Below are 24,479 nucleotides of genomic sequence, written 5' to 3' on the forward strand. Positions count from 1 at the left end.
TCTAGCTTGCATCGGCCGGTGCTTTTCACTTTAATCGGCTATCGGCTACACGCCGGCTTTGTAAGGCTGCTGGTTCATGCTTGCAGTGCTACTGCAGGGTGTGTGGGCATGCGCAATCGCACCAAACTTGGATCATTTGCATACGACTCTAGCTATTCGCTTAGTTTCGCCGTTGTACCATGTTTTCTTCCAGGTGCGCTAATTTCTTTGCCCGTGTGTGTATATTGGTTTAAGCCAATAAGAATGCAATTTGGTCAGCTAAATCCCAAATTGCCAGCCCATCCTCAAACTAAGTATCCAGGTAGATACCTAACAGGGTGCACTACGAGACGTGAGGATTAGACATTAGGTCAGAAGCCCTGGTCAATTCTCCACATTCCTTTATAGGCTATGTGGAGGTCTCCTCTCATTTATACAGCTTTGACCCTTAAGCACCCCCTTACAAGATTATTACAGACAAAAATAACATTTCTCTGAGTACATTCCTCTTAAAAAAAACATGTAAAAGCGAACATGATAAGTTACATAATACATATCATGAGAGATTTTACACTTCAAAGCAGGAAATAATGATCAACTGGTGTGAATACTAGGTTCAGTCCCATGACAGTTGCTAGATGGGAAGGATATCAACATTACATGCAATATCAGAATGTATCCCTAGAGTTCAAAGGATAGGAACAAAATAGATGTGTATTAAGTATTAAGCAAGAGTTTCTTAAGAAAAAGATTTGTCTGGAATACTGTGTACGTAAGGATATCAGTTACAAAAATTATTGGGCTCAGAGCAAATCGTACAGAATGCTAAGTGAAAAGAAAGTGGCTGTTCAAGCTAAAGACAATTCAAAGAATTCTATTGTTATGTTGCAAGTAAAGCAAAGAATGAATGTGAAAGAATAACTCTTTAATGTGGATGGTAGATGCCAAAGTTTGCTAAAAGCTGTCAACCAAGTGTATGCATCATTGACCTCAAAATTACCTCTACACTCAAGGAAAAAACTCGGACATGAGGAAGAGGTGCTAGAGCTATTACATGAACTGAATATGAATTCGGCAATAGGGACTGGTGGGATATCAGCATGGAGACTAAAAGAATGCCAAACTGCATTGACTGTTCTTTTGACTTGGCTGTATAATTTTTGCCTCAGAACAGGGAGGATTCCTCTGGAAGTTAGTAAGAGCTTGCATACAACAAAAATGGATTAACAGAGAATCTTTATATTTCTTTAGTAAATCCACTTTTCACTGCAATGTTATAGATTCTCTGTCAGTCCATTATTATAAAATGTGAACAAGTGAGTTAGACAAGAGGAATAGATATACTGATATGGACTGATGGGATATCAGCATGGATGCTAAAAGAATACTCAGCTGAACTGGCTGTATATTTGAGTCTCAATACAGGGAAGAGTAACTATATAAGTATAATTCCATTGTTCAAGGGTGGTCCAAAGACTAGTCTAACTCCGTTATAAAGCTTAACAGTATAACTAACACCGAGAGGGAAAAAATACATTTATTAAGCTCACTAATATTTCGTTGGTTTTCTACCCAGCATCATCAGAGCACAGTGATAACTGACAGGCACAGAGCACTAAACTATGTAATTTTAGAAACAGTTTAAAGTGTAAATGACACCTAATGCCTTTACATGTCTTTATTTTTTCTGTTGCACTCTCTGTGCATCAGATAACTACAAAATTAATTCAGAGAAGTTTGACTATTAGGTCTTAAAATGATAGTCTCCCAGATCTATGGTAAATTAATGCAACCGTACTTGTTAGGTTGGGAGAGTGTGCTTCATAGTTGATGCTGATTTTAAGAATAGCCTCTCAGACCTGTAACGACTTCTATGTAGATGATTTTCCATCTGATCCTATGTGGAGGAGTATCCAGAGCATGGTATGCCAATCCCGACTTGTCATACAGATGATCTTGGACGTAATTTTTATGTTTATTTTAGGCATATGTTACCTGATCTACCAGTCTGTCCACAGTAGACTAACTTGCAGGCACAAGGAACTTTATACACTCCTAGATGTTCAAGAGGATGTAGTTGATCTTTAGAACATATAAAAGTAGCTAGTTGAATGAAAGGTTTGAAAGTAGTATGGAGATCATATTTGCAAAGAACTTTGGCTATTTTTTCTGATATACCCTTAACGTATGGAATGGGAATGGTTTTGCTGTGATCCTGTGTGTTGGATGTAGGAGGGATGGAGGGTACATGTAATATTATATCTATTTTATATAGGCTATAGCCATTGGCTAAAAGGAGTTTCAAAGGTTCCTAAGCTCAGTTTCGAGGACTGTGTTATTTGAACAAATAGCCCTGGCTCAGAGAGCAAGAGTTTTAGGATGCTATACTGTTGGGAAGGGTGGTTATGTGATTATTATTGTAAATACCTACCAGTATGAGTGGATTTTCTGTAGATAGAGAAGAATAATGAGGCATTAGGAAGTTGTATCCCTAGTGTATCTAAAAAGGGGAGGCTATTGTTACTTTCTTTTTCTATGGTGAAGTTTATTTTAGAATGTTGGTGTTAAGATGCACCAAAAATGTATCTAACATGTCTGTGTTTATTTTAATCTTTTACTGTCTCTGTACAATGATTGTTTTACACTGAGTGTTTAGTATTTACACAAGGGTTCAATTCCGATTGCAGTGACTTTTAACAATTTTCCAGATTTCTTTTAGAACCGGAAATTATTGACTCGAGACCAAATAAAAAAAATATACATTTAATGAAATTAATCATATATACATTTTAAATAAAATTACATAAATAACTACAAAATTAATTGGATCCAAGGTCTTCAAAAATAAGCTACATTTTACAGATTTTCTTACCTAAAAAAACAAAATAATTTATTCTATAACTGGTTTGTTTAACATATACTTAATCATGTCTACCAGACTAAACACTGTTTTTACAACAACAAAATGTTCATCAGTCAGTTTTCTTGTTAGGCCCTTTCCTGAAAACATAGAACCATCTCTTCACTTCCATGGATCTTTTAAAAAAAAAAAAAATCCTTATTTAGCACATACAAGTTTTTCAATCATTCCTCCTGTTTCACTGAAGTCTAAATTCTTACCTCTCGCAGTTTAATTTGATGCACAAATTACCAATTTTTGTACCAGAGAAAGAGGCTTCTTCTACTACTTCATAAACAACATATCTGAGTGAAGCTTTCATATTAAGCCACTTCACTTTACAGTTTCAGATTTTACTAATTCCATTGCCTTTTCCAGTAGAAATAACAAATGGATCCAGCATCCTTAAGACAGAAGAAAACTTTTCATTTAGTGTTTCTTTGAACACTGAATTAGAATGTCAACTCCAAATATTTATTTTCTGAATACTTGCTCACAGTCTCAACTCTTCCAGTTTAAAGATTCACAGTGCTACGATTCCTTTTTGGAATCTTCTATTAGTATTCTTCTCACTCAAGTTTTCTAAAAAAAAAAAAAAAAACTTCCTAAGAAATTGCTGTTCTCAAATTTACATTCTCTCCCTCTTTTTTATCTCCGTTCCCCGGATACTGAACACTCTGTAAGCTGTCAATCACCCATCAAACTCTTCGGTGAGCATGTGCGCTTCATGTAAATAGCAAGCGAGAAATTACATATAACTGCTGACACTTTTTCTTTGTTAGCATAATGAGAATGTCTTTACAAAACACAAAAGATATCTCAACACTTAACAGTTTTAAATTACAATAAAAAAAGATTCAAAGTAACATAATTATTAGAATCTAGTAAGTACATCAAAATTTCAAGTGCTTTACATTTCATTTTGACAATAATAATATCAATAACGGTTACATTGTAAGTGTCACTATATGTGTTATGAAACCAAAACTAATAATATACTAACCTAGAGAAATAACTGTAAAAAAGATTCATAATTGTAAATTATTGGTATTTTTACATCTGGACCATGAAGCCAAACCGCAAACACGTCGTCAACATAATACAGCCAAACTGTTGGTTTTTGTGTTGCGAGCTTGGTTCTCAAAATGCTTCATAGTTTGCTAGAAGGAGGGAGAAATCTATAGCAATCTCTTCTAGCTGCTTGTATATTTTTTCCTTTCCCCAGGAAATAACCTGCATGTATGTTGAATCTGAATAATTCAGTTATGTTGTTGTTTGTGTGTGTGTGTGTGGGGGGGGTGATGTGGCTTTATTAGGTCAAGGGTCTCTGTCAAAGGTACATTAGTGAAAAGTGAGGTGATATCAAAACTGACCACGATGTCAGAATCTGTCAGAGTTAAATTTTCTATTAATGTTTTAAAGTGCAAAGAAAGGGGGTGGGTATCAGGTTTGTGTTTAGGGACCCCATATATCCACGGTGGTTGGACATGATAGGGTTTAAGTATTGTAATTTCTTTAGGCCAGCATGTAAATTTTTTTTAATAATTTGTACCCTTTTTTTTCTTTTGCGATTTTGTAGGATCTCAGTCTGTGATCTGATAATTGGAGGAGTCTTTAAGAAGTTGATTCATTTTTTTTTTGTTGTAATCTGCTTGGTTCATAATGACAGTAGCATTACTCTTATTGTCTTTAGTCAATAATTTGTTTATTCTTATATAGCTTTCTAAGTGCCGATTTTTCTTTTGATGTAATATTATTCTTGGGGGATTTGGATTTACTTAGAATACTAGCCACATCCAACCATATATTGTGTTAGCCATGGTTGGTGCAAGTTCATATCACGTTCTACGCTGGTCATAATTTTTTAAAGCGGTACTTTTTTCGGGTGTGATGGCAAAATTATGCCCCCGACCAAGTGTGTTGATTGCATCCTCTGAGAGTGTTTACGACAATAAATTTAAACGTTCTTGTTGTAGTTGTGGTCGGAAAGTGCTCCACTGTTGAAGCACTGCAAATTTTTTTAGTTGACAATCAATGTTCCCTTTAAGCTGTGTGCATGTGCGCACGCACACGTTTTACAACTAGCGCACAAAGCAAAAAATATGCGCACACTAGATTTTCAAGATGAAATTAAAATTTATTAATTAAAGAAGTTCCACCTAAACATTAACCAATAAATTCTTTAAAAAATACGGTAACTCGGCAACGCTCAAGCCTATAACCTCGCATTTTTTATTACATTCTTGAAGTTGATCAAAACTTATAAATTATTAACAGTAATCCTATTTGAAGCTTGCGATTTGATGCCAAAGTGAAAGGGGTGTGGCTTAAATGTGTAATTTTTAAGTAGCATATAGAATGGCACACGGTTTATTTACATCTCAGGCCTGACTCATGGAAAATTCCCAAACATGATTGGCTGATCAAATTAGTTCAAGATCATGACGAATTAAAACAATGGTTTCATAATTTTAATAAAAATAATTAAATACTTTTAAAAACTTAAATTAGAGTACAATTAAAAATATTGTAGCATTTCAAAATTCTCTAATTTTTAAAAGGAATTTTAAAATAGTAGACTAAATAATAACATTCGTGTACACGCATTTAGATACAACCAAGTTAATTAAATCTAGCCTCTAGGCATATCTTTTAGTTCTTGTGTTGAATAGTGTACATTTGTAAATTTATAAAAACAATAAAAAACATTCTTCAAATAACAAAATTGCAAAAACTGATGCACCATGTCAAATTCAAAGGAAGCAAAAGGTGTGAAGCAAAAACGAACTGCTACGCCAAAAGCTCATGAGTTGATAAACATTTCAGCTGCGTGAAATATTTATGTATGATGCTACAATTGGTGTTGTTTGTATTTATTGTCGTGGTGCAAAGGTTGCTGGGGATTTTGCTAATGGGAAGAAGTTTGATGTCACTTGGAAGTTGGACTTTTTGAAATGCCATTTGACAAGTAAAATACATCTGGATGGTGTACACAAACTTAGGCAACAAAATTGTTCATTGCCAGCTACAGGAGTACTGCGTATGCTACGTGAAAGTTCAGATGACCGAGAGAAAAAAACTATCAAACCCAGAGCAGATTAAAGTTCTTATTGACAGTGTCTTATTAGTTGTTAAGATGAATAACTCTTTACTTTCAGTTCAACATATTAATGAACATATGGAAAAGTATGTTCAACTCCCAGACAGCTGGCAAAGCAAAAATTATGCATTTGAATTTCTGGAAACAATCAATTTAATTGTTGAAAATGACATGTTTGAGCAAATTGCATCTGCAAATTTCCACACCTTAACCATTGATGAAAACACTGATATAACTGTTAACAAATGTCTCATTCTCTATTTTAAGTTTAGATCTAAAGATTGTAATGAATATAAAACATATTTTGGCGGAATAATTCAGTTGCAGGCATGTGATGCCTCCTCCATTGTGTTAGCTATTAAACAGTTTTATCAAGAAAAGAAACTCGATCGCCAAAAAATGGTGATGTTTACCTCTGATGGAGCCTCAGTGATGCTGGGCAAAGTTAATGGTGTCGTTGCAAAACTTAAATTAGATGTTCCACATCTTGTCCAGCAACACTGTGTAGCTCACCGTAAGGATCTGGGGATCTGTGATACGTGGAAGGAAATTAAACTAATCAGAGATATTGATACATTAATGAGAACAGTGTACACACTTTTCTCATTCCACAGTGAAAAGGCATGAATTTTAAAAAATTATCGAGGCATCTGAAAATGAAGCTATTGCCTTCAGACCACTCAATGAAGTGCGGGGCTATCCAGACATTTTGCATTACAGGCAATAATAAGAAACTATGAGGGACTGATCACATATTTTGAAAAAGACAAATCAAATGATCCCGTGGTTAATTATTGTCACAATAAATTAACTAACGTGACATTCAAAGTAGCTGTTAATGTTTTAAGTGATGTTTTTGAAGAAATGGCTTCCCTGTGCAAAATCTTACAAAGAAGTAACCTTACACCACTAGACAGTCATCATTTTGCCAGAGGGAAGATTAACAAAATCAGGAATCTGTATTTAGAAGGTGACACTTGCTGGAGTGACAGAGTAAATGCTTTGCTTAAACAAGAAGAGACTGAACCAGTAGATACTAGGCTCCTGTTAAATTTTATAAATTATTTATGTGCACATTTAGAGGACAGATTCCCTGAGAATGAGATACAAGAATGGTCAGTGTTTGATATCTCCTCTATTTCACATTGTGATTTCTCATTTGGTAGTGAACATGTTAATGCCCTTTGTCTTAAATATCATGATTTTTTTCTGGATGATACTACAGAAATAATTAGTCAGTTTAATGATTTCAAATTTTACACAAATGGTTGTATTTGCTCTTCAAAATGAGCAGTTTTGTGATTTGGCAAAGTTGATGGATATTGGAGGAACCTTCCTTGCATCTAGTGCAGACTGTGAGCGAGGTTTTAGTCTAATGAATCAAATAAAAAACCAACTTAGAAACCGTTTAGGAGAATGTCATTTGGATATGCTAATGAGAGTGAAAAGTTACCAATTATATGGAAATTCAATTAATTTAGATAGTGTGTATAAAGAGTGGGTGAATGCCAAAGACAGAAGAGAGAAAAAATAAAGAGATAGAAGCTAGAACTAAACAAGATGAGAATTAGTAATGGGAATATTTTATTTTATATGTTTAGAGTTATTTGCAAAGTTAGAAAATTTAATTAAAGGCAATCAGTCACTAGTGTTATCTTTTTTTTTTTTTTTTTTACTTTATCTCTTACTTCTAATCAGATCAATATTATATACATATAAAATATTTATGTTAGCTCTGTGATTGATGTCACACAACTTACTTGGTGATAGTAATAATACACACACTTAGAATCCTATATAGTACAGTTGGTATCGTGTTGGCCTCGCATGCGCGAAGTCCCCGGATCGCGTCCTGCCCAAGGCTTGTGAATCGTGATTTCCGACTGTTTACTGGGGAGGCTACTGCCGTGTGTGGGAACACGGTGGGGAGTTGGGATGACCTGGCTGATGTCCCATTGACACCAGAAGGTAAAGAGTGGACTAAAATCTTTTAACTTTTTTGCTTAAATGATCAGCATAGTGGCTTGTATGGGTGCTCAAAGTTTGTGCACCCATATTTGCCAAATGATCACCAAAATTTGCCTTCTTTTCAAAAGAAGGCAAATTTTGCACACACACAAATTTCTGCACACACTCACAGCAAAAAATTTGAGGGAACATTGGGGACAATTCTTTACCAGCAACATTTTCTGAGGTGGAGATTAGAATAGACCACAGTTCGGGATTGAGTATTTCCGAAAGCTCTTTGTAGAATATGGCAATGGCAGCGTTGATTTTTGCCAACTGGACATGAGTGCTGCCAATCTGTTCACGAATTAGTGATACATTTGCCAGTGTATAAATATGTTTAGCTTTTGCAGAATTAAACTTCTGTTGGAATCTTAAATAGTTTGGAATGATATTTGTGTCCTGACATCTCTTGAGGAAGATCAGTTGATTGAGTTGTCTTGACAATTTCAGTTTCTACTTATTGAGTGGTGGTGAAGTTTTTGGAAAAGTTTGTAAGAGATCACATACAGAAATGAGTTGACCAAGATTTTATACTTAGCAGTGAACAGCATGAGTTGACTAAGGGAAGGTCATGTTTGAGTAACTTGCTCACATTTTATAATAATATAACAGGTGAGTTAGACAAGGGGAATAAATATACTATGAATCTTTTGGACTCTGCTAGAGCTTTTGACAGGATTCATCATAGAAGGCTGTTGTGTAAATTGGAGGATATGGAATTGGATTGTAAACTGGTTTGGATAACAAGATAGCTGACTGACTGATATCAGAAAACGGTGCATGAGGGATGTGAGTCTGCAAGATTTAGTTGACTAGTGGTGTACAGAGACCAGTCCTCTCAATCAATTTTTACATTAATGGTGTTGGGAAGAATTTATCATGTGACACACAGCTATTTACTAATGATGCAAGGGTAGGGGATAATCAGTAATGCAACTTAGATGCAGTACTTGCAGAATGATTTGAATTAATCAGAATTGTGAGCATGTAAAAATAGCTGTCATTTAAATGTTAGCAAATATAAACTTCTGTACTCTAGTGTAATGAGATATCATTTTTTCAGGATTATGCTAAAAGAAACTGGCTAGGTTAGAGATCTTGGAGTTTTAAGAGATAGGAAGTTAAAGTTCAGGGGTCATATATCAAACATTGCAAATACAACTTAGATGATAATTGCAATGCTGAAATAAATACTGACATGTGCAAATGAGGAATACATTGTGCCTCTTTACAAAGCTTTTATATGACCTCAACTGGACTATTGTGCAGATTTGATCTCCTGGTTTCTTAAGTGATGGAAATACAGTGGAGAATTGCAAACGAGAGTGTTAAAGATGATATTGGGACTGTATAATGTAGATTATATGGAGAGAGAGAGTGAGAATTTGTGGATTTCGGACCCTTTTAAATGGAATTTTTCATTTTATGGAGAATTGTGAAAGAATGATCTGGATATCCATGGAAGTTGAGAATGAATGAATGTAGTCGTGAAAGAGGTGAAAGCTAGATTTTTCTCTCATCAAGTGGTGTGACTGGAATGGCTTCCTTTTGGTGGTTGTGAGTGCAGGTAGTGTGAATGAATTTAAGAGAAAATATGATGTGGTTGTGAGTGATATATGGCCTCTCTTGATGAGGCCCTCACTCTCTGGAAGCCTCTTGTAATAGCAATAATAATATTATATGAGTATTTCTGATCAAATATCATCTACCCTAGCTTTGGGTTTTTGATGACTTTTTCAACCTCAAGTAGTGATATGTACTCAGGACATCTAGGATATTTTTATTTTCAGGATTTATGTCAGCTTTATCATCTCTGATTTCTTTTACAGTCGTTTTTCATCTATTTCTCATATTTTCAATGTTCATCAGAACACATGGCTACCTTCGTTTGTGATATTTATCTTCTGTGTTTATTCTTACCAGTCTTTCCCTGACTTTTGATTAGATATTTTTACACATTATATTACTTTTTTTACATTTTCTCTATATTCTCTCGGAGCATATGTGACCTCCTTTTCTAGCAATTTTCAATATGCTTTCTTCTTTTGCACAACTGTCTCTTTAATTTCCTGAATCTAAAATAAGCATCCGTGAGATGCTTATTTTTTTATCCATTCAAATAACCTCACCACCTGTGTGTGTGTCTCTTTCTCTGGCTGAATCAGTTCTTTTTAGTCTGTCACTTAGTCTCCAAGGTTTGGATTATATTTTCAAACTTTCATTTTTTTAAAGTAATGCCATATTATCCCCCAGAGACTTTCAGATCCACTTTACAAATATACCTGGTCTCTGCTCCAACCTCAACAGTGTCCACTTCCACCTCCAGTCTTCAAAACCTCACCTGCTTTTTTTTTTCTTACAGAAACCTAAATTTCAGACTCTATGCACTACTCATCTGAACTTCCCCAAATACACACTATTCAACTCCTTTCGGCCCAAGGGGAGTGGCATTTTCACATCCTTCACTCTGATGCACCATGCCAGAAAGCATTCAATTTAGAATCTGATCACGATCTATTATGACTCAAAATCTCTCTGCCCCACTGTCAAATTCATTTGCTGTCTATATTGCTCTCCCAATGCCTCCAACTGCTTGGAGTTCTTTGATTCTCCATGAAAGTCACTATCCTTCAATCCAACTCCCTTAGCAGTCAGATTATCTTCCTTGGCAATTTCAGTGTACACAATGCCAATTGGCTTTCCTTCTCCAACTGCACAGAACAAGCAGGTAGAGATGCTGAATCGTTTGCCATCACAAATGACCTTATGCAAATTGTTCACAAGCCTACTAGATTACCAGATAATCCCAACCACTCCTCCAGATACTCTGAACAGTTCCTCATTCCACTCTAAATTTCCATCCGAAGTGATCCGAAAAATTCTATCCAAATTAGATACCAGAAAGTTCCCTGACCTGTTCTTCCAATTGTTCTGAAGATTTGTGCTCCAGAGTTAACTCCTATACTATGTTGCCTCTTTATGTTCTCCTCCATCAGCATCTGCTCTACACTCTGGAAATTAGCCATGTCCAACCTATTTCCAAGAAGGGTGACAAACCTTTACCATCAAACTATCACCCAATCTCTCTCACCTAAGTCCTCTCCAATACAGCCAACTTCTATGCTATCTTGAAAGCACTCAGCTAACAAACGGCCACCAGTATGGATTCTGCCAATGCTGTTCAACAGGATCTGTTCACCTATGTCACACACCTCTGGGTAAGCACCATGAAAAAATTTGGCAAATCCCAAGTGGTTGCACTAGATATCTTTAATGCTTTCGACCAGATCTGGCACAAGATCCTATTAAGTAAGCCTCCATCATTCAGTCTGTCCTGTGACTTCTGCAAATGGGTTGCCAGTTTTCTCATTGGATGCACATTGCATGTGATGGTTGACAGTTCCCTGTCTTCTAACTATGCAACTAATGCTGGGGTTTCACAAGATTCTGTCCTCTCACCCACCCTGTTTTTTTCTATACATCAATGACCTGCTCAAGTTGACCACCAATCCAATTCACAGTTTTGCCAACTACTTACTCTATTCATTCTTCTCACTTGACAAACATTGCACCAAACAAACCATCACAACTCACAGAGCAACAACCTCTGCAAGCCTAAATTTTTATCTCAAAACTATTCTTCTATGGCACTCAGATGACCTTGTCAGTTTCTACACCTGCTAAACACAGTTCTGCCTTATTTCCTACAAAAAAGAACCATATTATCCCAAACTTATCTTTGACATCACCGAAATCTGTAGGCAAGAGACATCGCTTTGACGTTACCTTGACATCAAGAATCTCTTGGTTTAAACACATTACAACCATTTCTGCCTTGGCATCCAACAAATTAGGATTCCTCTTTCATTCAAGGGATTACTTTATCTCCGAACAGCTAACTCTGTACAAATCCATCCATCTATCAAGTACTGCTCGCACATCTGGTGAGGTGTCCCTAATAGCTCCCTCAAAATACTTGACACAATACAGAAGAGAGCAGTTAGACTGATTAATAACTCCTCTCTTACTGACTCACTTAAGTCACTCTCACTCAGGCGTCTAGTATCTACTGGATGCATCTTCTATAAATATTTCTATGGTAAATGTTCATCAGAACTATCATCAATAATTATCTGTTATTTTTTATTATTTAGAAAAAATCTTGCCTGTTTTTGTTTTCTTGTTTGTTACCTGATTCTTATGACGCTGTGGTACCTATCTCGAATTCTGCTCATGTTGAGTTGAAATTTGTTCCAGTGACTGAGTTTTCAGTATTTGCCTTGCTTCCTGATGAAAACAATGTGGGTAGAGCCATGTCCCAGGTGACATGAAATTCCATGTTTTACCATGGAATTTCGTACCAATTTTACTTTCATTTAAGCTAATAAGTGTACAGTTTGGTTAGCTCAATCCTAAATTTCTAAGCCTGTCTTTATTTGTTCAAATCTAGGTAGATAGTGGCTAATGGAATGCAGCACGAGGATGTGCAGATTGGACATTAGATCAGAAGACCCTGTTGTATCTTGAAACATTCCTTGAAAGACTGTGGATATTCCTCCTAGTTATCTTGATTTGACCCTTAAGCAATCCTTCAAAATAATAATAATAATAATGTCTTCTGGAAGCATGTGCTATTTAGATAGTGTCTTCAGCCAGCAAGCTATGGGTTAAATGTTCCTGTAGCATCTATATTTGTGATGGTCTTTGTTTGGTAAATAATTTAATCTATTATATAATTAATTATATAATAGAGTTTCATTGTCTTTCCAAAACCAGGAAAAGATCCAACATGTGCAAATAATTACTGTCTGTTGTTCTAAGGTGTCTATGGTGATAATGGTTCATGCCAGACTATTATGGCATTTATAAAGGAATGGTATTTTCTCTGACGGATTTCATACACACCAATTCATTGGCCCCCTTTATAAATATATCTAGAAATACTGCACTCCTGAACCATGAACAATTTCAGTTTTCATTGATGTGGAAGAAGTCTATGATGCAGCCTAAAAAGATGATATATTAAAATACCTCTATAGTCTAGGACTCACTTTGCACATCTTCCTGTTTTTATTAAAAACTTCATTTGAGGAACACCCCAGAAAAGGATGTCATTTAGAAAGTTTTACCAATGGGTAAAACTTTCTAAATGACACTATATTCTTGTTTTTTAATCCTTTACCCAAGCATATATAAACCAAAGTTTACATGTGAAGTATCTTCTTCATGATTAATCTACTTGTGTATATATATATATAGATGCTCTTGAATTCACATCAATTATCTCAGTATCCCATAATGCAAAGCACTCTTCCTTGCTGATGCTTATATTGCTCTGCATTATGGGAAGGATCACTACCCCATACTGAGGCAGTTGATGTGCAATCGATATCATCTATATACAAATACCTAACAGTGAAGATACTTCACATGCAAACTTTGGTTTGCATATGTTTGGGTAAAGAATTTAAAAAATTCTTTAAAAGAAATATATATTTCTTTTTATTTATAATATACTTATTACTCCAGATTAGATTTGGCGATTACACCAAATCTAATCTGGAGTATTTATAATATGGGAATGCACTGTTTTATTTATTTATTTTTATTTTTTTCTGTTGCTTCCACCCACAGAAGATTATTTATAAACCTATAGTAGTACATTTTGTACAGTGGATGGGTTAAGGATTTTTTTTTTTTCTATTTTATATACATATTTTCTTGTATCTTTAATTTATTTTTTACATAGTCAAGAAACCCTGCTCTAGAGACGTGGAACTATTTTAGTTTCAGTGAAGAAATATGGATCTCTGCCTTATGTGTCACAGGACATGAAGAGAATGGAATAAGTGGAAGTATATCACACATTGAGCATTAGCTGGTTGATGTTTAGAGAAGAAACCTCATCTAGAGATAATAATTAACTATTTATTTATGTATTAAATTATTAAACCAATATTTTGCCTTACTTGTCTAGACAACTTCGTGGGCACAAAGATAGACTAAGCACATGCACATAAGCATATTAGCAGATATGCCAACACAGAATGAGTGTAAAAAAAAAAAGGAAGGATCCTATAGTCCTAACTGGCATCCTCTATGGATGCACTGATGGGATCTTTCTGAAGATCTCATGATGGTCTCATATGTTGGTAATGAGAAGTAGCCAAATATAAAAGAAGAAAAATCTTCCTTTTTATACAGAAGCAGATATAAATCTGAGACTCCTGCCATTGCTAATCACTACATGAGATATTTTTAGAATCACATTCTTATCACCTTTACTCATATCCTTCCATATGATTATTTTGTACATGACATTTTTTTACATATCTGATTGTGAAGAGTCCCAAAAATTGACTCTACATGAAAGAATCATGTTTACTCTAGAAAAAGTAAATCTTCTGTTCCTATATTTGCTTATTCCAAGAAAACCTGGATGGTATCGTACTTTCAATCTGCAAGAGAAAACAATTACATCCTTTTTTGGACTTCCATGTTCTATAAATCTACAAGTTTCTTTGCTTTTGGTTTGCAACCTAGTATCTTTGATTCCTTGCTCTTTGGTTTTTCATATTATGGTCAGGCAAGATGCAGTAAATGTTTGCTTAAAAGAACATCAGGATTACACAAGATACCAGTTGTTATGTTCTAATTCATGAGTCAAATCTAAATAAAAATGGCTGTCCTCTTTCCCAGTTGTGAGGCATAATCCTTTTAAAGATGCCTTACATTTATAAATGTGTACTATATATATATATCATCAACTTTTATCATTGTATGCTTTTCTTCTTGTAGTTCAAGCAAATCTGGCAATTTCATCCATCCAGTGTGATTTTCATCACTGGCATGGTTGCTTTAAACCAGAAGTTTGTTTTGAATCTAGTACTTGTTTCTCCACCATTGGTCTTCAAGCAGTATGTTCATCCCATTCTCACTTTAGATGCTTTACTTTTTCAGTCGTGTCAGAGATTTCAGTTTGGTTCCTTATTCCAGTATTTTTCTCAATCAGATTTTGATATCAAGCATGCTGCTTAATATTGAGTTTAGTCCAACTTTCTTCTAGAAAGCATTATTTATCTTTTGATTTTCCTCTTCATGCTTTTTCATATATATTGATACCCACTGTCCCAGACAGATGTAGTGATTCACTTGTGCAGTTTCACCAACATTAATTTTTATTATTTTCATTCTTTATCACCATTAATCTTATTGAATACTTTTTACATTTTAATAAATACATTTATGATTGAATTTTCTTTCATTGTTACATAATACAACAATCAGCATTCATTATGGTAAAATTATAAAGATTGCTATATTTGAGTAATAACTTTAACATAAACCAGGATAATTACCAACATTTCAACTTCGTGTTAAAGTCATCATCTTGAACACACATATATAAAGAGACAAGCTTCATTTACCATACAGTGCACCCTCATTTAATAAATCATTAATCTTACTACACTGATCTGTGGTCATCAAAACTAGAATCCTGTTTTTTATACGATTAAAGGTCTGTTTGTCATAATATCAATTCTGCATAGTGTTCCAAATCAATTCTATACAGAAAGGATTGGAAGGCACTGCTCTTTACATTATACCAAAACAGGTATGAACATAAATTTAAAGAATCCGTGAAATTCTGATTATCCGTGTTAATCTCAACAGTAATGATTAGAATTTCACGGGATTGATTCTTTAAGCATTCGACGCACTTTTGTTTCAAATAGGTCATAAATTAGGACTGTAAATCTCCACCAATCCCTTACACCAGGATTCTAGGTAATAATTTAACAATCTTGGGCCCTTATTTCAAATATTAATTAAGCCACTAATTTAACTAGTACCGTACATTAAAGGATAATATGACTGAAATTGATCTTTTACCCATATAAAAAAATGGGACTCCAGCTTTATGCTTCTTTTTTTCACCAGAAGGCAGGCTAGTAGGGGTTAATAGTTGATCCAAATGAGTGATGCTTTGGCAGACTCTGTGGACTGTAATGTAACTTTTTTATATAGTGAAACCTGCAGGGTATCCATAACTATAGAATAACACACATGCCACAGTAAATCACTTTTTTATTATGCAAATATTTTGTCTTGTGTATCATAAGACATCATCAGTATAACTAACGAACAACAATAGGAATTGAATTACAAAAACAGTAGTGCATTCTTAAATTAGAATCCCTCTGTGTATACAGTCACATGTTCATGAATTAAAAACTACAAGACTTAAGTTAAAATTACTTAAATAAATTAAAATATAGCAGATAATTATTGAATACAATTGAAGATAACAATTTCCCACACTTTTGAAATAATGAGACAGTCATTCCAATTAAGATCAGGCCTATGAAGTAAGGCTTCAGCACTTTCTTTATATAACTGTTCATGTTTTATATGTGGATCTATGTAGTAACTGTTTTTTGAATTCAATTCCTGTTGTTTTCATTAGTTGTACTGAAAATGTTTACATAATAAAAAAAAGTTATTTACTGTGGCATACATGTTATTCTATAGTTATGTAATGTAACTTATCTCTTTGTGTATATGTTACCGCTAAAGTGCAGAAATCAGTTATTCTGCAGATTATCTAGGTATTGTGCAGATTAACTACGGTGATCCGTTAATGTGCGGAAAATTGTTTCATTTCTCAAATTACCTAGGTAATCTGCACATTACCTACTAGGCACTTGTTAAAGTGAAAATAAGATCTTTGCTGGAACAACAGCAACGTTTCTGTATGCTTAAATTAACGTAATGTTATTTATTTATTTTTCGATATCTAAAGAATCAAGTTAATACAATCAAACAATCAACAAATTAGTTGATAGAATCAATCATCAATCAATTAATATAATACAAGGAATCAAACGGTTTAAAATATTATTACAATTAAGAAAAAAACATATGATAAAATTATGTTTACTTATTAAAAAACCAAACTAAAAGTGGAGGGAGAGGGAGGAAGGAGTAGGGAAAGGAAATGAGAGAAACAAACTTTTGAACTTTAACGATAGGGAAGCCGTTAATGTGCACATTACCTAGGTAAAATGTGGAAAACTCTTGATTCCGCACGTTAACGGAGCAAATCAGTTAATCTGCACATTAATGGTTTTCGCACTTTAGCGGTAACATATATATATATTCCAGATGACATCAATGTGGAGGTCAAGATGTCAAAGAATTACCTTGGTTTGTATTCTATATTTGCTATGTTAGAGTAATAAATTGTATTCAATTTATTACTCTAACATAGCAGTAACCTCCATAATTTTACCTTAATAATTCATAATTAACTGATTTATTCCTTTTGACTCCAATAGTAATACTCATGCTTTTCAACACACGTGTGCGCAGCAGTTTGATTTAATTCTTATTCTGTTCTACTTGATTGCAGCCATTAAAGTTGTAATAGTAGCAGAATGGCCCATCTGTACAAAGTAGTAAAGATGACAAGAACAATTTGATAAATGCCAGGCAAGGGTAGAGGTGATATAATGTATCTTTGATAAGTAGTAAGAAAGATGACCACTTCCAGGCTTGGTTGTAGATGGTATACAAATTATATCTGTGAAAGGTATACTTTCTATTTGTTCAGATATTCATTTAAGGTAGGGTATTTATTTTGATCCTTTTAACATCAGATTGCAATCTGGAAAGGGATGATAATTTTTCTGTATCAAGGTCTTACTAAGTAATAGAGTAAGTTTTATTGTATTTAATCCTTCTAGCAGAAGAGACTTAGAAGAACGAATTGTGCATGCTCATTGTACAAATCTTTTGATAATTTTTTTTTTTTTTTTGGAAGAATGATGATGTGAAAATGTGCGAACATATTTGAATGGATGGCTTCCTGTAAACAGAAAATTCAATATTACCAGCGAAGTTACAAGATATGAAAGTATCCAAGTTTGATATCAAAGCAGCCTTCAGTTTTCTTGAACTGCCTCAATCGTCCAAGCTGTTTGAAGTGAAAAGAATTTGATGTTTTTCTGCTATGCTTTTGTATGCAAAGGAATGTTGGGTAAAAAATGGGGGGGGGAGGGGGAGATCAAGAAGAGGAACTCATGTTTTCAGTTTGCAAACGTAATACCTTCCTTATCTCACCTAAAGACAAATATCCTCCTCTTTCTTAACCTTGAGTTTACAGAATCCCCTGCTCTTTTGACATATGTTATTATGGACAAACTGGTTGTTCTGCACAAATTCATCTTGAAGAACTGGAATACATTTTGCTTAAAGAACTGAACAAATCCAGTTTAAATCCAGCTCTGAAATGGCAGACTTGAAAAAGTTCCATGTTTGATCTCTGCAAAAGCATTTCCTTATTACGTAAAAAATTAAAAATAAATAATAAGTAACTAAAAAAAAAATTCTATTTGCCTGTGGTACCAATGTACCATAGATTTAAAACCATTCATGGAGTGGGAGTCATATATTAAAAAAAATTAATAAATATAAAATATCAAAAAAAAAATTCTTGAAACCACCATTCTTTGGGAGAATGCCCATTTTTTTTTTAAGAGTGTATTCTGCAAGCTTTAAAAGCAAATGGTGACTCCATAGTACAGTCGGAAAAATTACATGACATATATACTTTACACAGGAAAGACCTGGGTTTGAAGCCTGTCTATATAAGGAAACCCTTATTAGACCATTTCAACTGAAGATGAATTGATATCGTATATAGTCATTTTTTCCTTTTGAAAACACATGGTTAACATCAATGTTTACCTCTCTCACTACCTCTGTTTCCTTGTCCTTAATTTCAGCTCATCCCAATCACGTGTTATTATTATTATTATTATTATTATTACCACGGGCTACTCCAGGAGTCCTTAGACTCATCGAGGGAGGCCCTAAACATCATGTTCACGCAGCTGTTCAACATTCTCACAGTATCTATCATACCTTGCCTTGAACTCGCTCACTGTCATAGCACCCACAACAGACTCTGGCAGCTTATTCCACTCATTTACCACTCTAAAAGTAAAGAACCCAGCTCTAACACCCCTGCTAACCATGCTCTTGCCCAGCTTCCATGGGTGTCCCCTAGTTCTCCCACCACCAGTCCTGATCTCAAAAATATCATCTGAATTAATCCTATAGAATCCTTTTAGCAATTTGAATGTCTCAATCATGTCTCCCCTTTTCCGCCTATCAACTAGTTTCTGCAACCCACAAATCTTCAACCTGTTCTCATATGGTTCATTCCATAGACCTGCTATCATCTTAGTCACTCGCCTCTGGATCCTCTCAACCTCCTCCCCATTAAGAAGGAACCGAGGTGACCAAATCTGGGCACAGTAGTCGAGATGAGGTCTTATCAGGGCTCGGTACAGAGGTACAATAACTTGTTTTTCTCTGCTCGTCAAGGTATTTTTCAACAACCAAGTGAGTTGATGAGCTGATTTAGCTACTTTCACAATGTGCCCCCTAAACTTCATCTCCCTATCCACCAACACTCCCAAGTCCCTGGCCTCATCAATCTCTTGGAGTACAGTTCCACCAATGTGGTATACTGCTGCTAATCTTTTCACTCCGAAATGCATAACCTTACATTTTGTCACATTAAATTGACATCCATTCTCCTTAGTCCAGAACTCCAATCTATCTAAGTCATCTTGCAAGACTTTGACATCTTCTGCATTCACTATCGCCCTACCCAACTTTGCATCATCAGCGAACAAATGAACTGTCCCACTTAGACCCTTCCCTATATCGTTAATGAACAGATTAAACAGCAGTGGTCCAAGAACAGAACCCTGTGGCACACCACTAGTCACAGGCCGTTTTTTGGACTCTACTCCTGAATAAACTACTCTTTGATATCTCTCCATCAACCACCCAGCTATCCATCTCACCAACCCTATATCCATTCCCATATGTTGTAGTTTACGGATTAGAATTCCATGTGGTATCCTGTCAAATGCCTTTGCCAGGTCCAGCAGTATCACTGTAAACCCATTTCCCTTATCCAGTTCAGCCGTCACCTTGTTATAAAACTTGAGCAAGTTACTGAGGCATGATCTACCCTTCACAAAGCCATGCTGTCCTCTGTACAGTATCTCATTTTCATCAATCCATTCCTGTATTTTTCCCTTGACTACTTTCTCCAAGACCTTGACAACGACTCCTGATATGCTGATCGGTCGGTAATTTGCAACCATAGTCTTGGATCCTCCTTTATGCAGTGAAACTATTTTCCCCTCTTTCCACGCCTTCGGGACTAAGCCAGACCTGAGACTCAGATTAAACAACATGGTCAAGGGCACTGATAATTCATTAGCCGCTTCATGCAAGACCCGTGCCGGTATACCATCCAATCCCACAGATGTATTCACATTAAGGTTCTGTAATAGACTATTCACCTCCACTTCATTCATCACAATTCCCATATAAACTAATGGTTCCTTCATTTTTTCAACGTCACCACCTGGATGATATACTTTTGCAAAGTGCGCGCTCAGTAACTCCACTATATCGACTGGTTCAGTGAACTCTTTACCATCGTCATTCCTTAAAATCATTTTGCCATGTACAGTTTTTTCCTTGCTTGCAACATATTGAAAGAACTGTTTGGGATTCTCTTTTGCTTGCATAGCTAGTTTCCTTTCATAATCCTCTTTTGCTGTTTTTACCACACTCGTTACCCTTCTGGCCTGTACTTTATACCGTTCGTATGCCTGCAGGTCACCCCTTTCTTTAAATTCCCTCCATAGTTGTTTCTTTTTTTGCAGCTCAAGCTTAATGGTGTTATTCATCCATTTAACCCCTCCTTGTTTCACTATTCGGACCTTAGGTATACAATCAGCCATAACCTCCTGTAAATGCTCTTTGATCACTTCCCATGCTCTATCGACGTCCAGCCCTTGCAGTTGTACATGCCATGGCACTGATCCAAGCAATCTCCTAAGCTTGTCATACTTGCCAGCATGGTAATTCCACATATTCCCTGTCTTAATCACAAATTTCACACCTTTAGCCACCTCCTAGGTCAAGACCTTATGATCACTCTCACCAATAGGTGGCAACATGGTCATATTCATTACAGTCAAATTCTCAGATACTATTACCAGGTCAAGCACTCTCACACCCCTAGTATTTTCAATTACATGCTGTTTCAGATAGTTATCCCTTAATAATTGAATAAAATCCATTTCCTTCCTCACATGTGTCCTCTCCTCCTTCCAATCAATGTTACCATAGTTGAAATCCCCCATAATAATTACCCTCCTTCCACTCATTTCATCAATTTGTTTATGCATACCATCTCCACCATCTATTCCATCACCTGGTCTGTAGCAGCACCCAACTGTATATTTTATTCTGCCAGTATCAATCTCACACCAAATAGCCTCAAATGAGCTCCTTTCACTATCCTGCAATACTTCAATTCTCCTTGGCTGCAGTTCATCAGCTATCATCAGTAACACCCCTCCCCCAATTTTATTCTCTCTGTCCCTCCTAAACATACTATAACCTACACATTCTATCCCACTAACTATATCATCTTCCATCAGCCATGTTTCACTAATGCCAATAACCTGTGGCCAGGAAGAGCCAATCAAGGCCAAAAATACTTCCTTCTTGTTCCTAATACTCCTGGCATTAGTATACATGAATTGCAGTGTTCCCTTTGTCCCACCCCTATCTTGATGCGTTATTCTAAATATCCCATTCCCATTTTTTGTCCTTATTGCTGGCTCAGGTACATTATATACATTTTTACACTCAACTGTCTCACTGATGTCTGGATATCCACTTCCCCCCCTCCTTGGTAGTTCTAGTTTCCCTGGTTCTGCACATCCATTTTCACTTCATTCAGCAACACTTTTTCCAGTCTCCGCACACCAAGTCCATTCAAATGCAGGCCATCCATCTTGTATAAGTCCTTTCGCCCATCAAACTCATTCCACACGTCCACAAATTCCACACCACACCGTCCGCATAACCTGCGCATAATATCATTTTCGATTATGGCCCTCCTTCTAAACTCCTCTCTGTCATACCGCGGTAACAGACTCACCATTCTAACTCTGTCACTCTTTTCTTTCGCTACCTTTAACAATACTTTCAAGTCCTCTCTCATAAAAAATTTATCACCTTTCAATTCATTCGTACCAGCCACAATTGTTATTTCTTTCACCCTCTGTTTTTGCACTCTAATGCTCTCACTTACATCCTTAAATTTCGCACCCGGTAAGTACGATTTAGTGTGTTAACAGAGCTCTTCTTTCAACTCATCCATACTAGTATGTTATACACCCTTTTATGTTTAGAATCACCATTTAAAATTTATTTTTAATTATTATAATTATAAAAGTGTTTAGAACAAATCTACCAAGAATATATATATAATTTCTTGGCATCTTTAATTTATAACATATCTACCAACTTTTTAAGAAGTGTTCTTCATTTTTTTATTTAAATTTTATTTTTAATTAAAAGTTTTTTCTGTAGCTGTGAGGTTCTTTAGTATGCACAGAAGTTTAAATTATAGCTTTTTTTTTTTTTTTTTTTTTTTTTTTTTTTTTTTTTTTTTAATACCTTAGATTCTTTGCTGAGGAACAGAAGAACAACTTCTAGACAAAAGAACCTGGTAAGTAAAACTGTGGAATTATGATAAATATAATGTTAGTTTATTTAACTCTTGACTAGTTGCATACAGTTTCTACCCCCTTGGCATAGGGTTCAGACACTACATCCTGTTTATAATGCCAGATAATAAAGTATTGATTTTTAACAGGCATAATGTTACTGATTCATTTTAGCTTATTATGAGACTAATCATTTGAATATATGAAGAAATATACTTCAGGAACAATGTTTCCATTATTAAGTAATGTACATAGTATTCAGGCCCTAACACATTTGGTAAGTCAAAATATATTGCTACATTTGAGGAGATAAGGGATTAGCACACATGTACCTGTTTACTAGAGGTAATAACTATAGCACACAGCCAATACCAAAAAAAAAAAAAAGATGTTCATATTTAAAAATAAAGTGAAAGTTGTGTTTTAGTTAGGTGATAACAGATATATGACATTTTATCATTATTATATACTTTAAGTGGTATAGTATATAATAATGATAAAATGCCATATATTCTGTACACCCCTTGAGGTTGTGTATCAGGAATTTGATGATAATGATGGTTGTTATAGAAGATGGTGAATTTTTCAAATGATTTTGTACTACAAGGTCTATTAAATCAAGCAGAGTACGATTTCAACTTGTTAGTGATTAATTTTCATACCTAGTTGTAACATCTTTTTGTAGTAATTTTATACTTTCTATTCATCATCATCTTCAAATTCCTAATATATATATATATATATATATATATATATATATATATATATATATATATATATATATATATATATATATATAATATGTGACAGAATGATCATTGACTCGGTTAACATACATAGTTTTATGGAAAAAATTGAATGACTAGAACCGAGATTTAAGTAAAAAGGTTTTAATATAAACACACTACTAGTTTCAGCCTGTAACAGCCTTCTTCAGGTGACATTATAAAAGAAAAAACACTAAACATTGAGGGTTAAAAGACTATGAACAACATACAGTCTTTATACATAATTAGCATGAAAACGTTGTAGTTGTATTTGAAGCTGTTCTTTCATTTGTTGCATTGTTGGGAGAGTGCGTGCTTGCTGCATCACGTGAATGCCAGTACATGATTACAGCTGAATGACTATCTGGGAGGTTGTAACTTAAGTTGTTATTTAGATCAGTGCTTCCCAAACTGTGGGCCGTGGCCCCCTTGGGGGCCATAGGTTTTGTTGAGGGGGGCCGTGAAATAATGAAAACAAATTTAAAATATTTTAAGACTAAGTAGATAATTTTATTTTAAAAGAAACGTATTTAACTTTTATTATTTATTATTTTTTTTTTTGTTATTTTTTATATTTTAATGGAAAAATTCACACATTGGTGTTGGTTCACAAACTTTGCTTCCTGCATATTTCGGCACTTAATGAATATTAGTAAATATTGCTTATTCATATGTTTCATTTCAAAGCAGTGGTTAATTGCATTTACTTCGAATGCTCTCCAGGGAAGCTCCAAATCTTCCTGTCCCTTTCATTATGCATTCGTAATCAGGGACTGTTGATATTGACTTTATATACATATCAAAACTCGTTTTATATTATCACTGTCATCCGAACTAGTTTTCTGTTACCAATAAGTTTCGCATATACTTCACACATGAAAAAAAACTTAAACAAGTTCATGTGGGGAGATAGCAACTCGCTTGCAGTGGTAAACAACATGCCACTATACTGCAGAGGCAATAAAAACAAGTACTTTTATTATGCCAGTGAATAAGGTATGAGGAGTCTATGTAATATATTTCTCAACAAATAGTGCAATTAGAGACAACTGGGATAAAAACACACTAATTAATGAATCACATGTCCCCTCATACAGAAACTATGCTGT

The 24,479-nt window shown here is 35.0% G+C and overlaps 1 protein-coding gene across 1 annotated transcript in view; it reads left to right on the forward strand.

The window, feature by feature from the left end:
• Positions 1 to 24,479, forward strand: part of LOC150092457 (uncharacterized) — a 149,215-nt gene that overhangs the window by 102,808 nt on the left and 21,928 nt on the right. The window contains exon 7 of the mRNA XM_090414867.1: positions 22,559 to 22,605. Coding sequence (XP_090270993.1) covers positions 22,559 to 22,605 — 47 coding nt within the window. The remainder of the gene's footprint in view (positions 1 to 22,558; positions 22,606 to 24,479) is intronic.

This window comes from Typopeltis vanoorti, chromosome 26, assembly GCF_054136105.1.
Source record: "Typopeltis vanoorti isolate ZY-2024b chromosome 26, IOZ_Tvanoo_1.0, whole genome shotgun sequence".
Taxonomy (NCBI): Eukaryota; Metazoa; Arthropoda; class Arachnida; order Uropygi; family Thelyphonidae; genus Typopeltis; species Typopeltis vanoorti.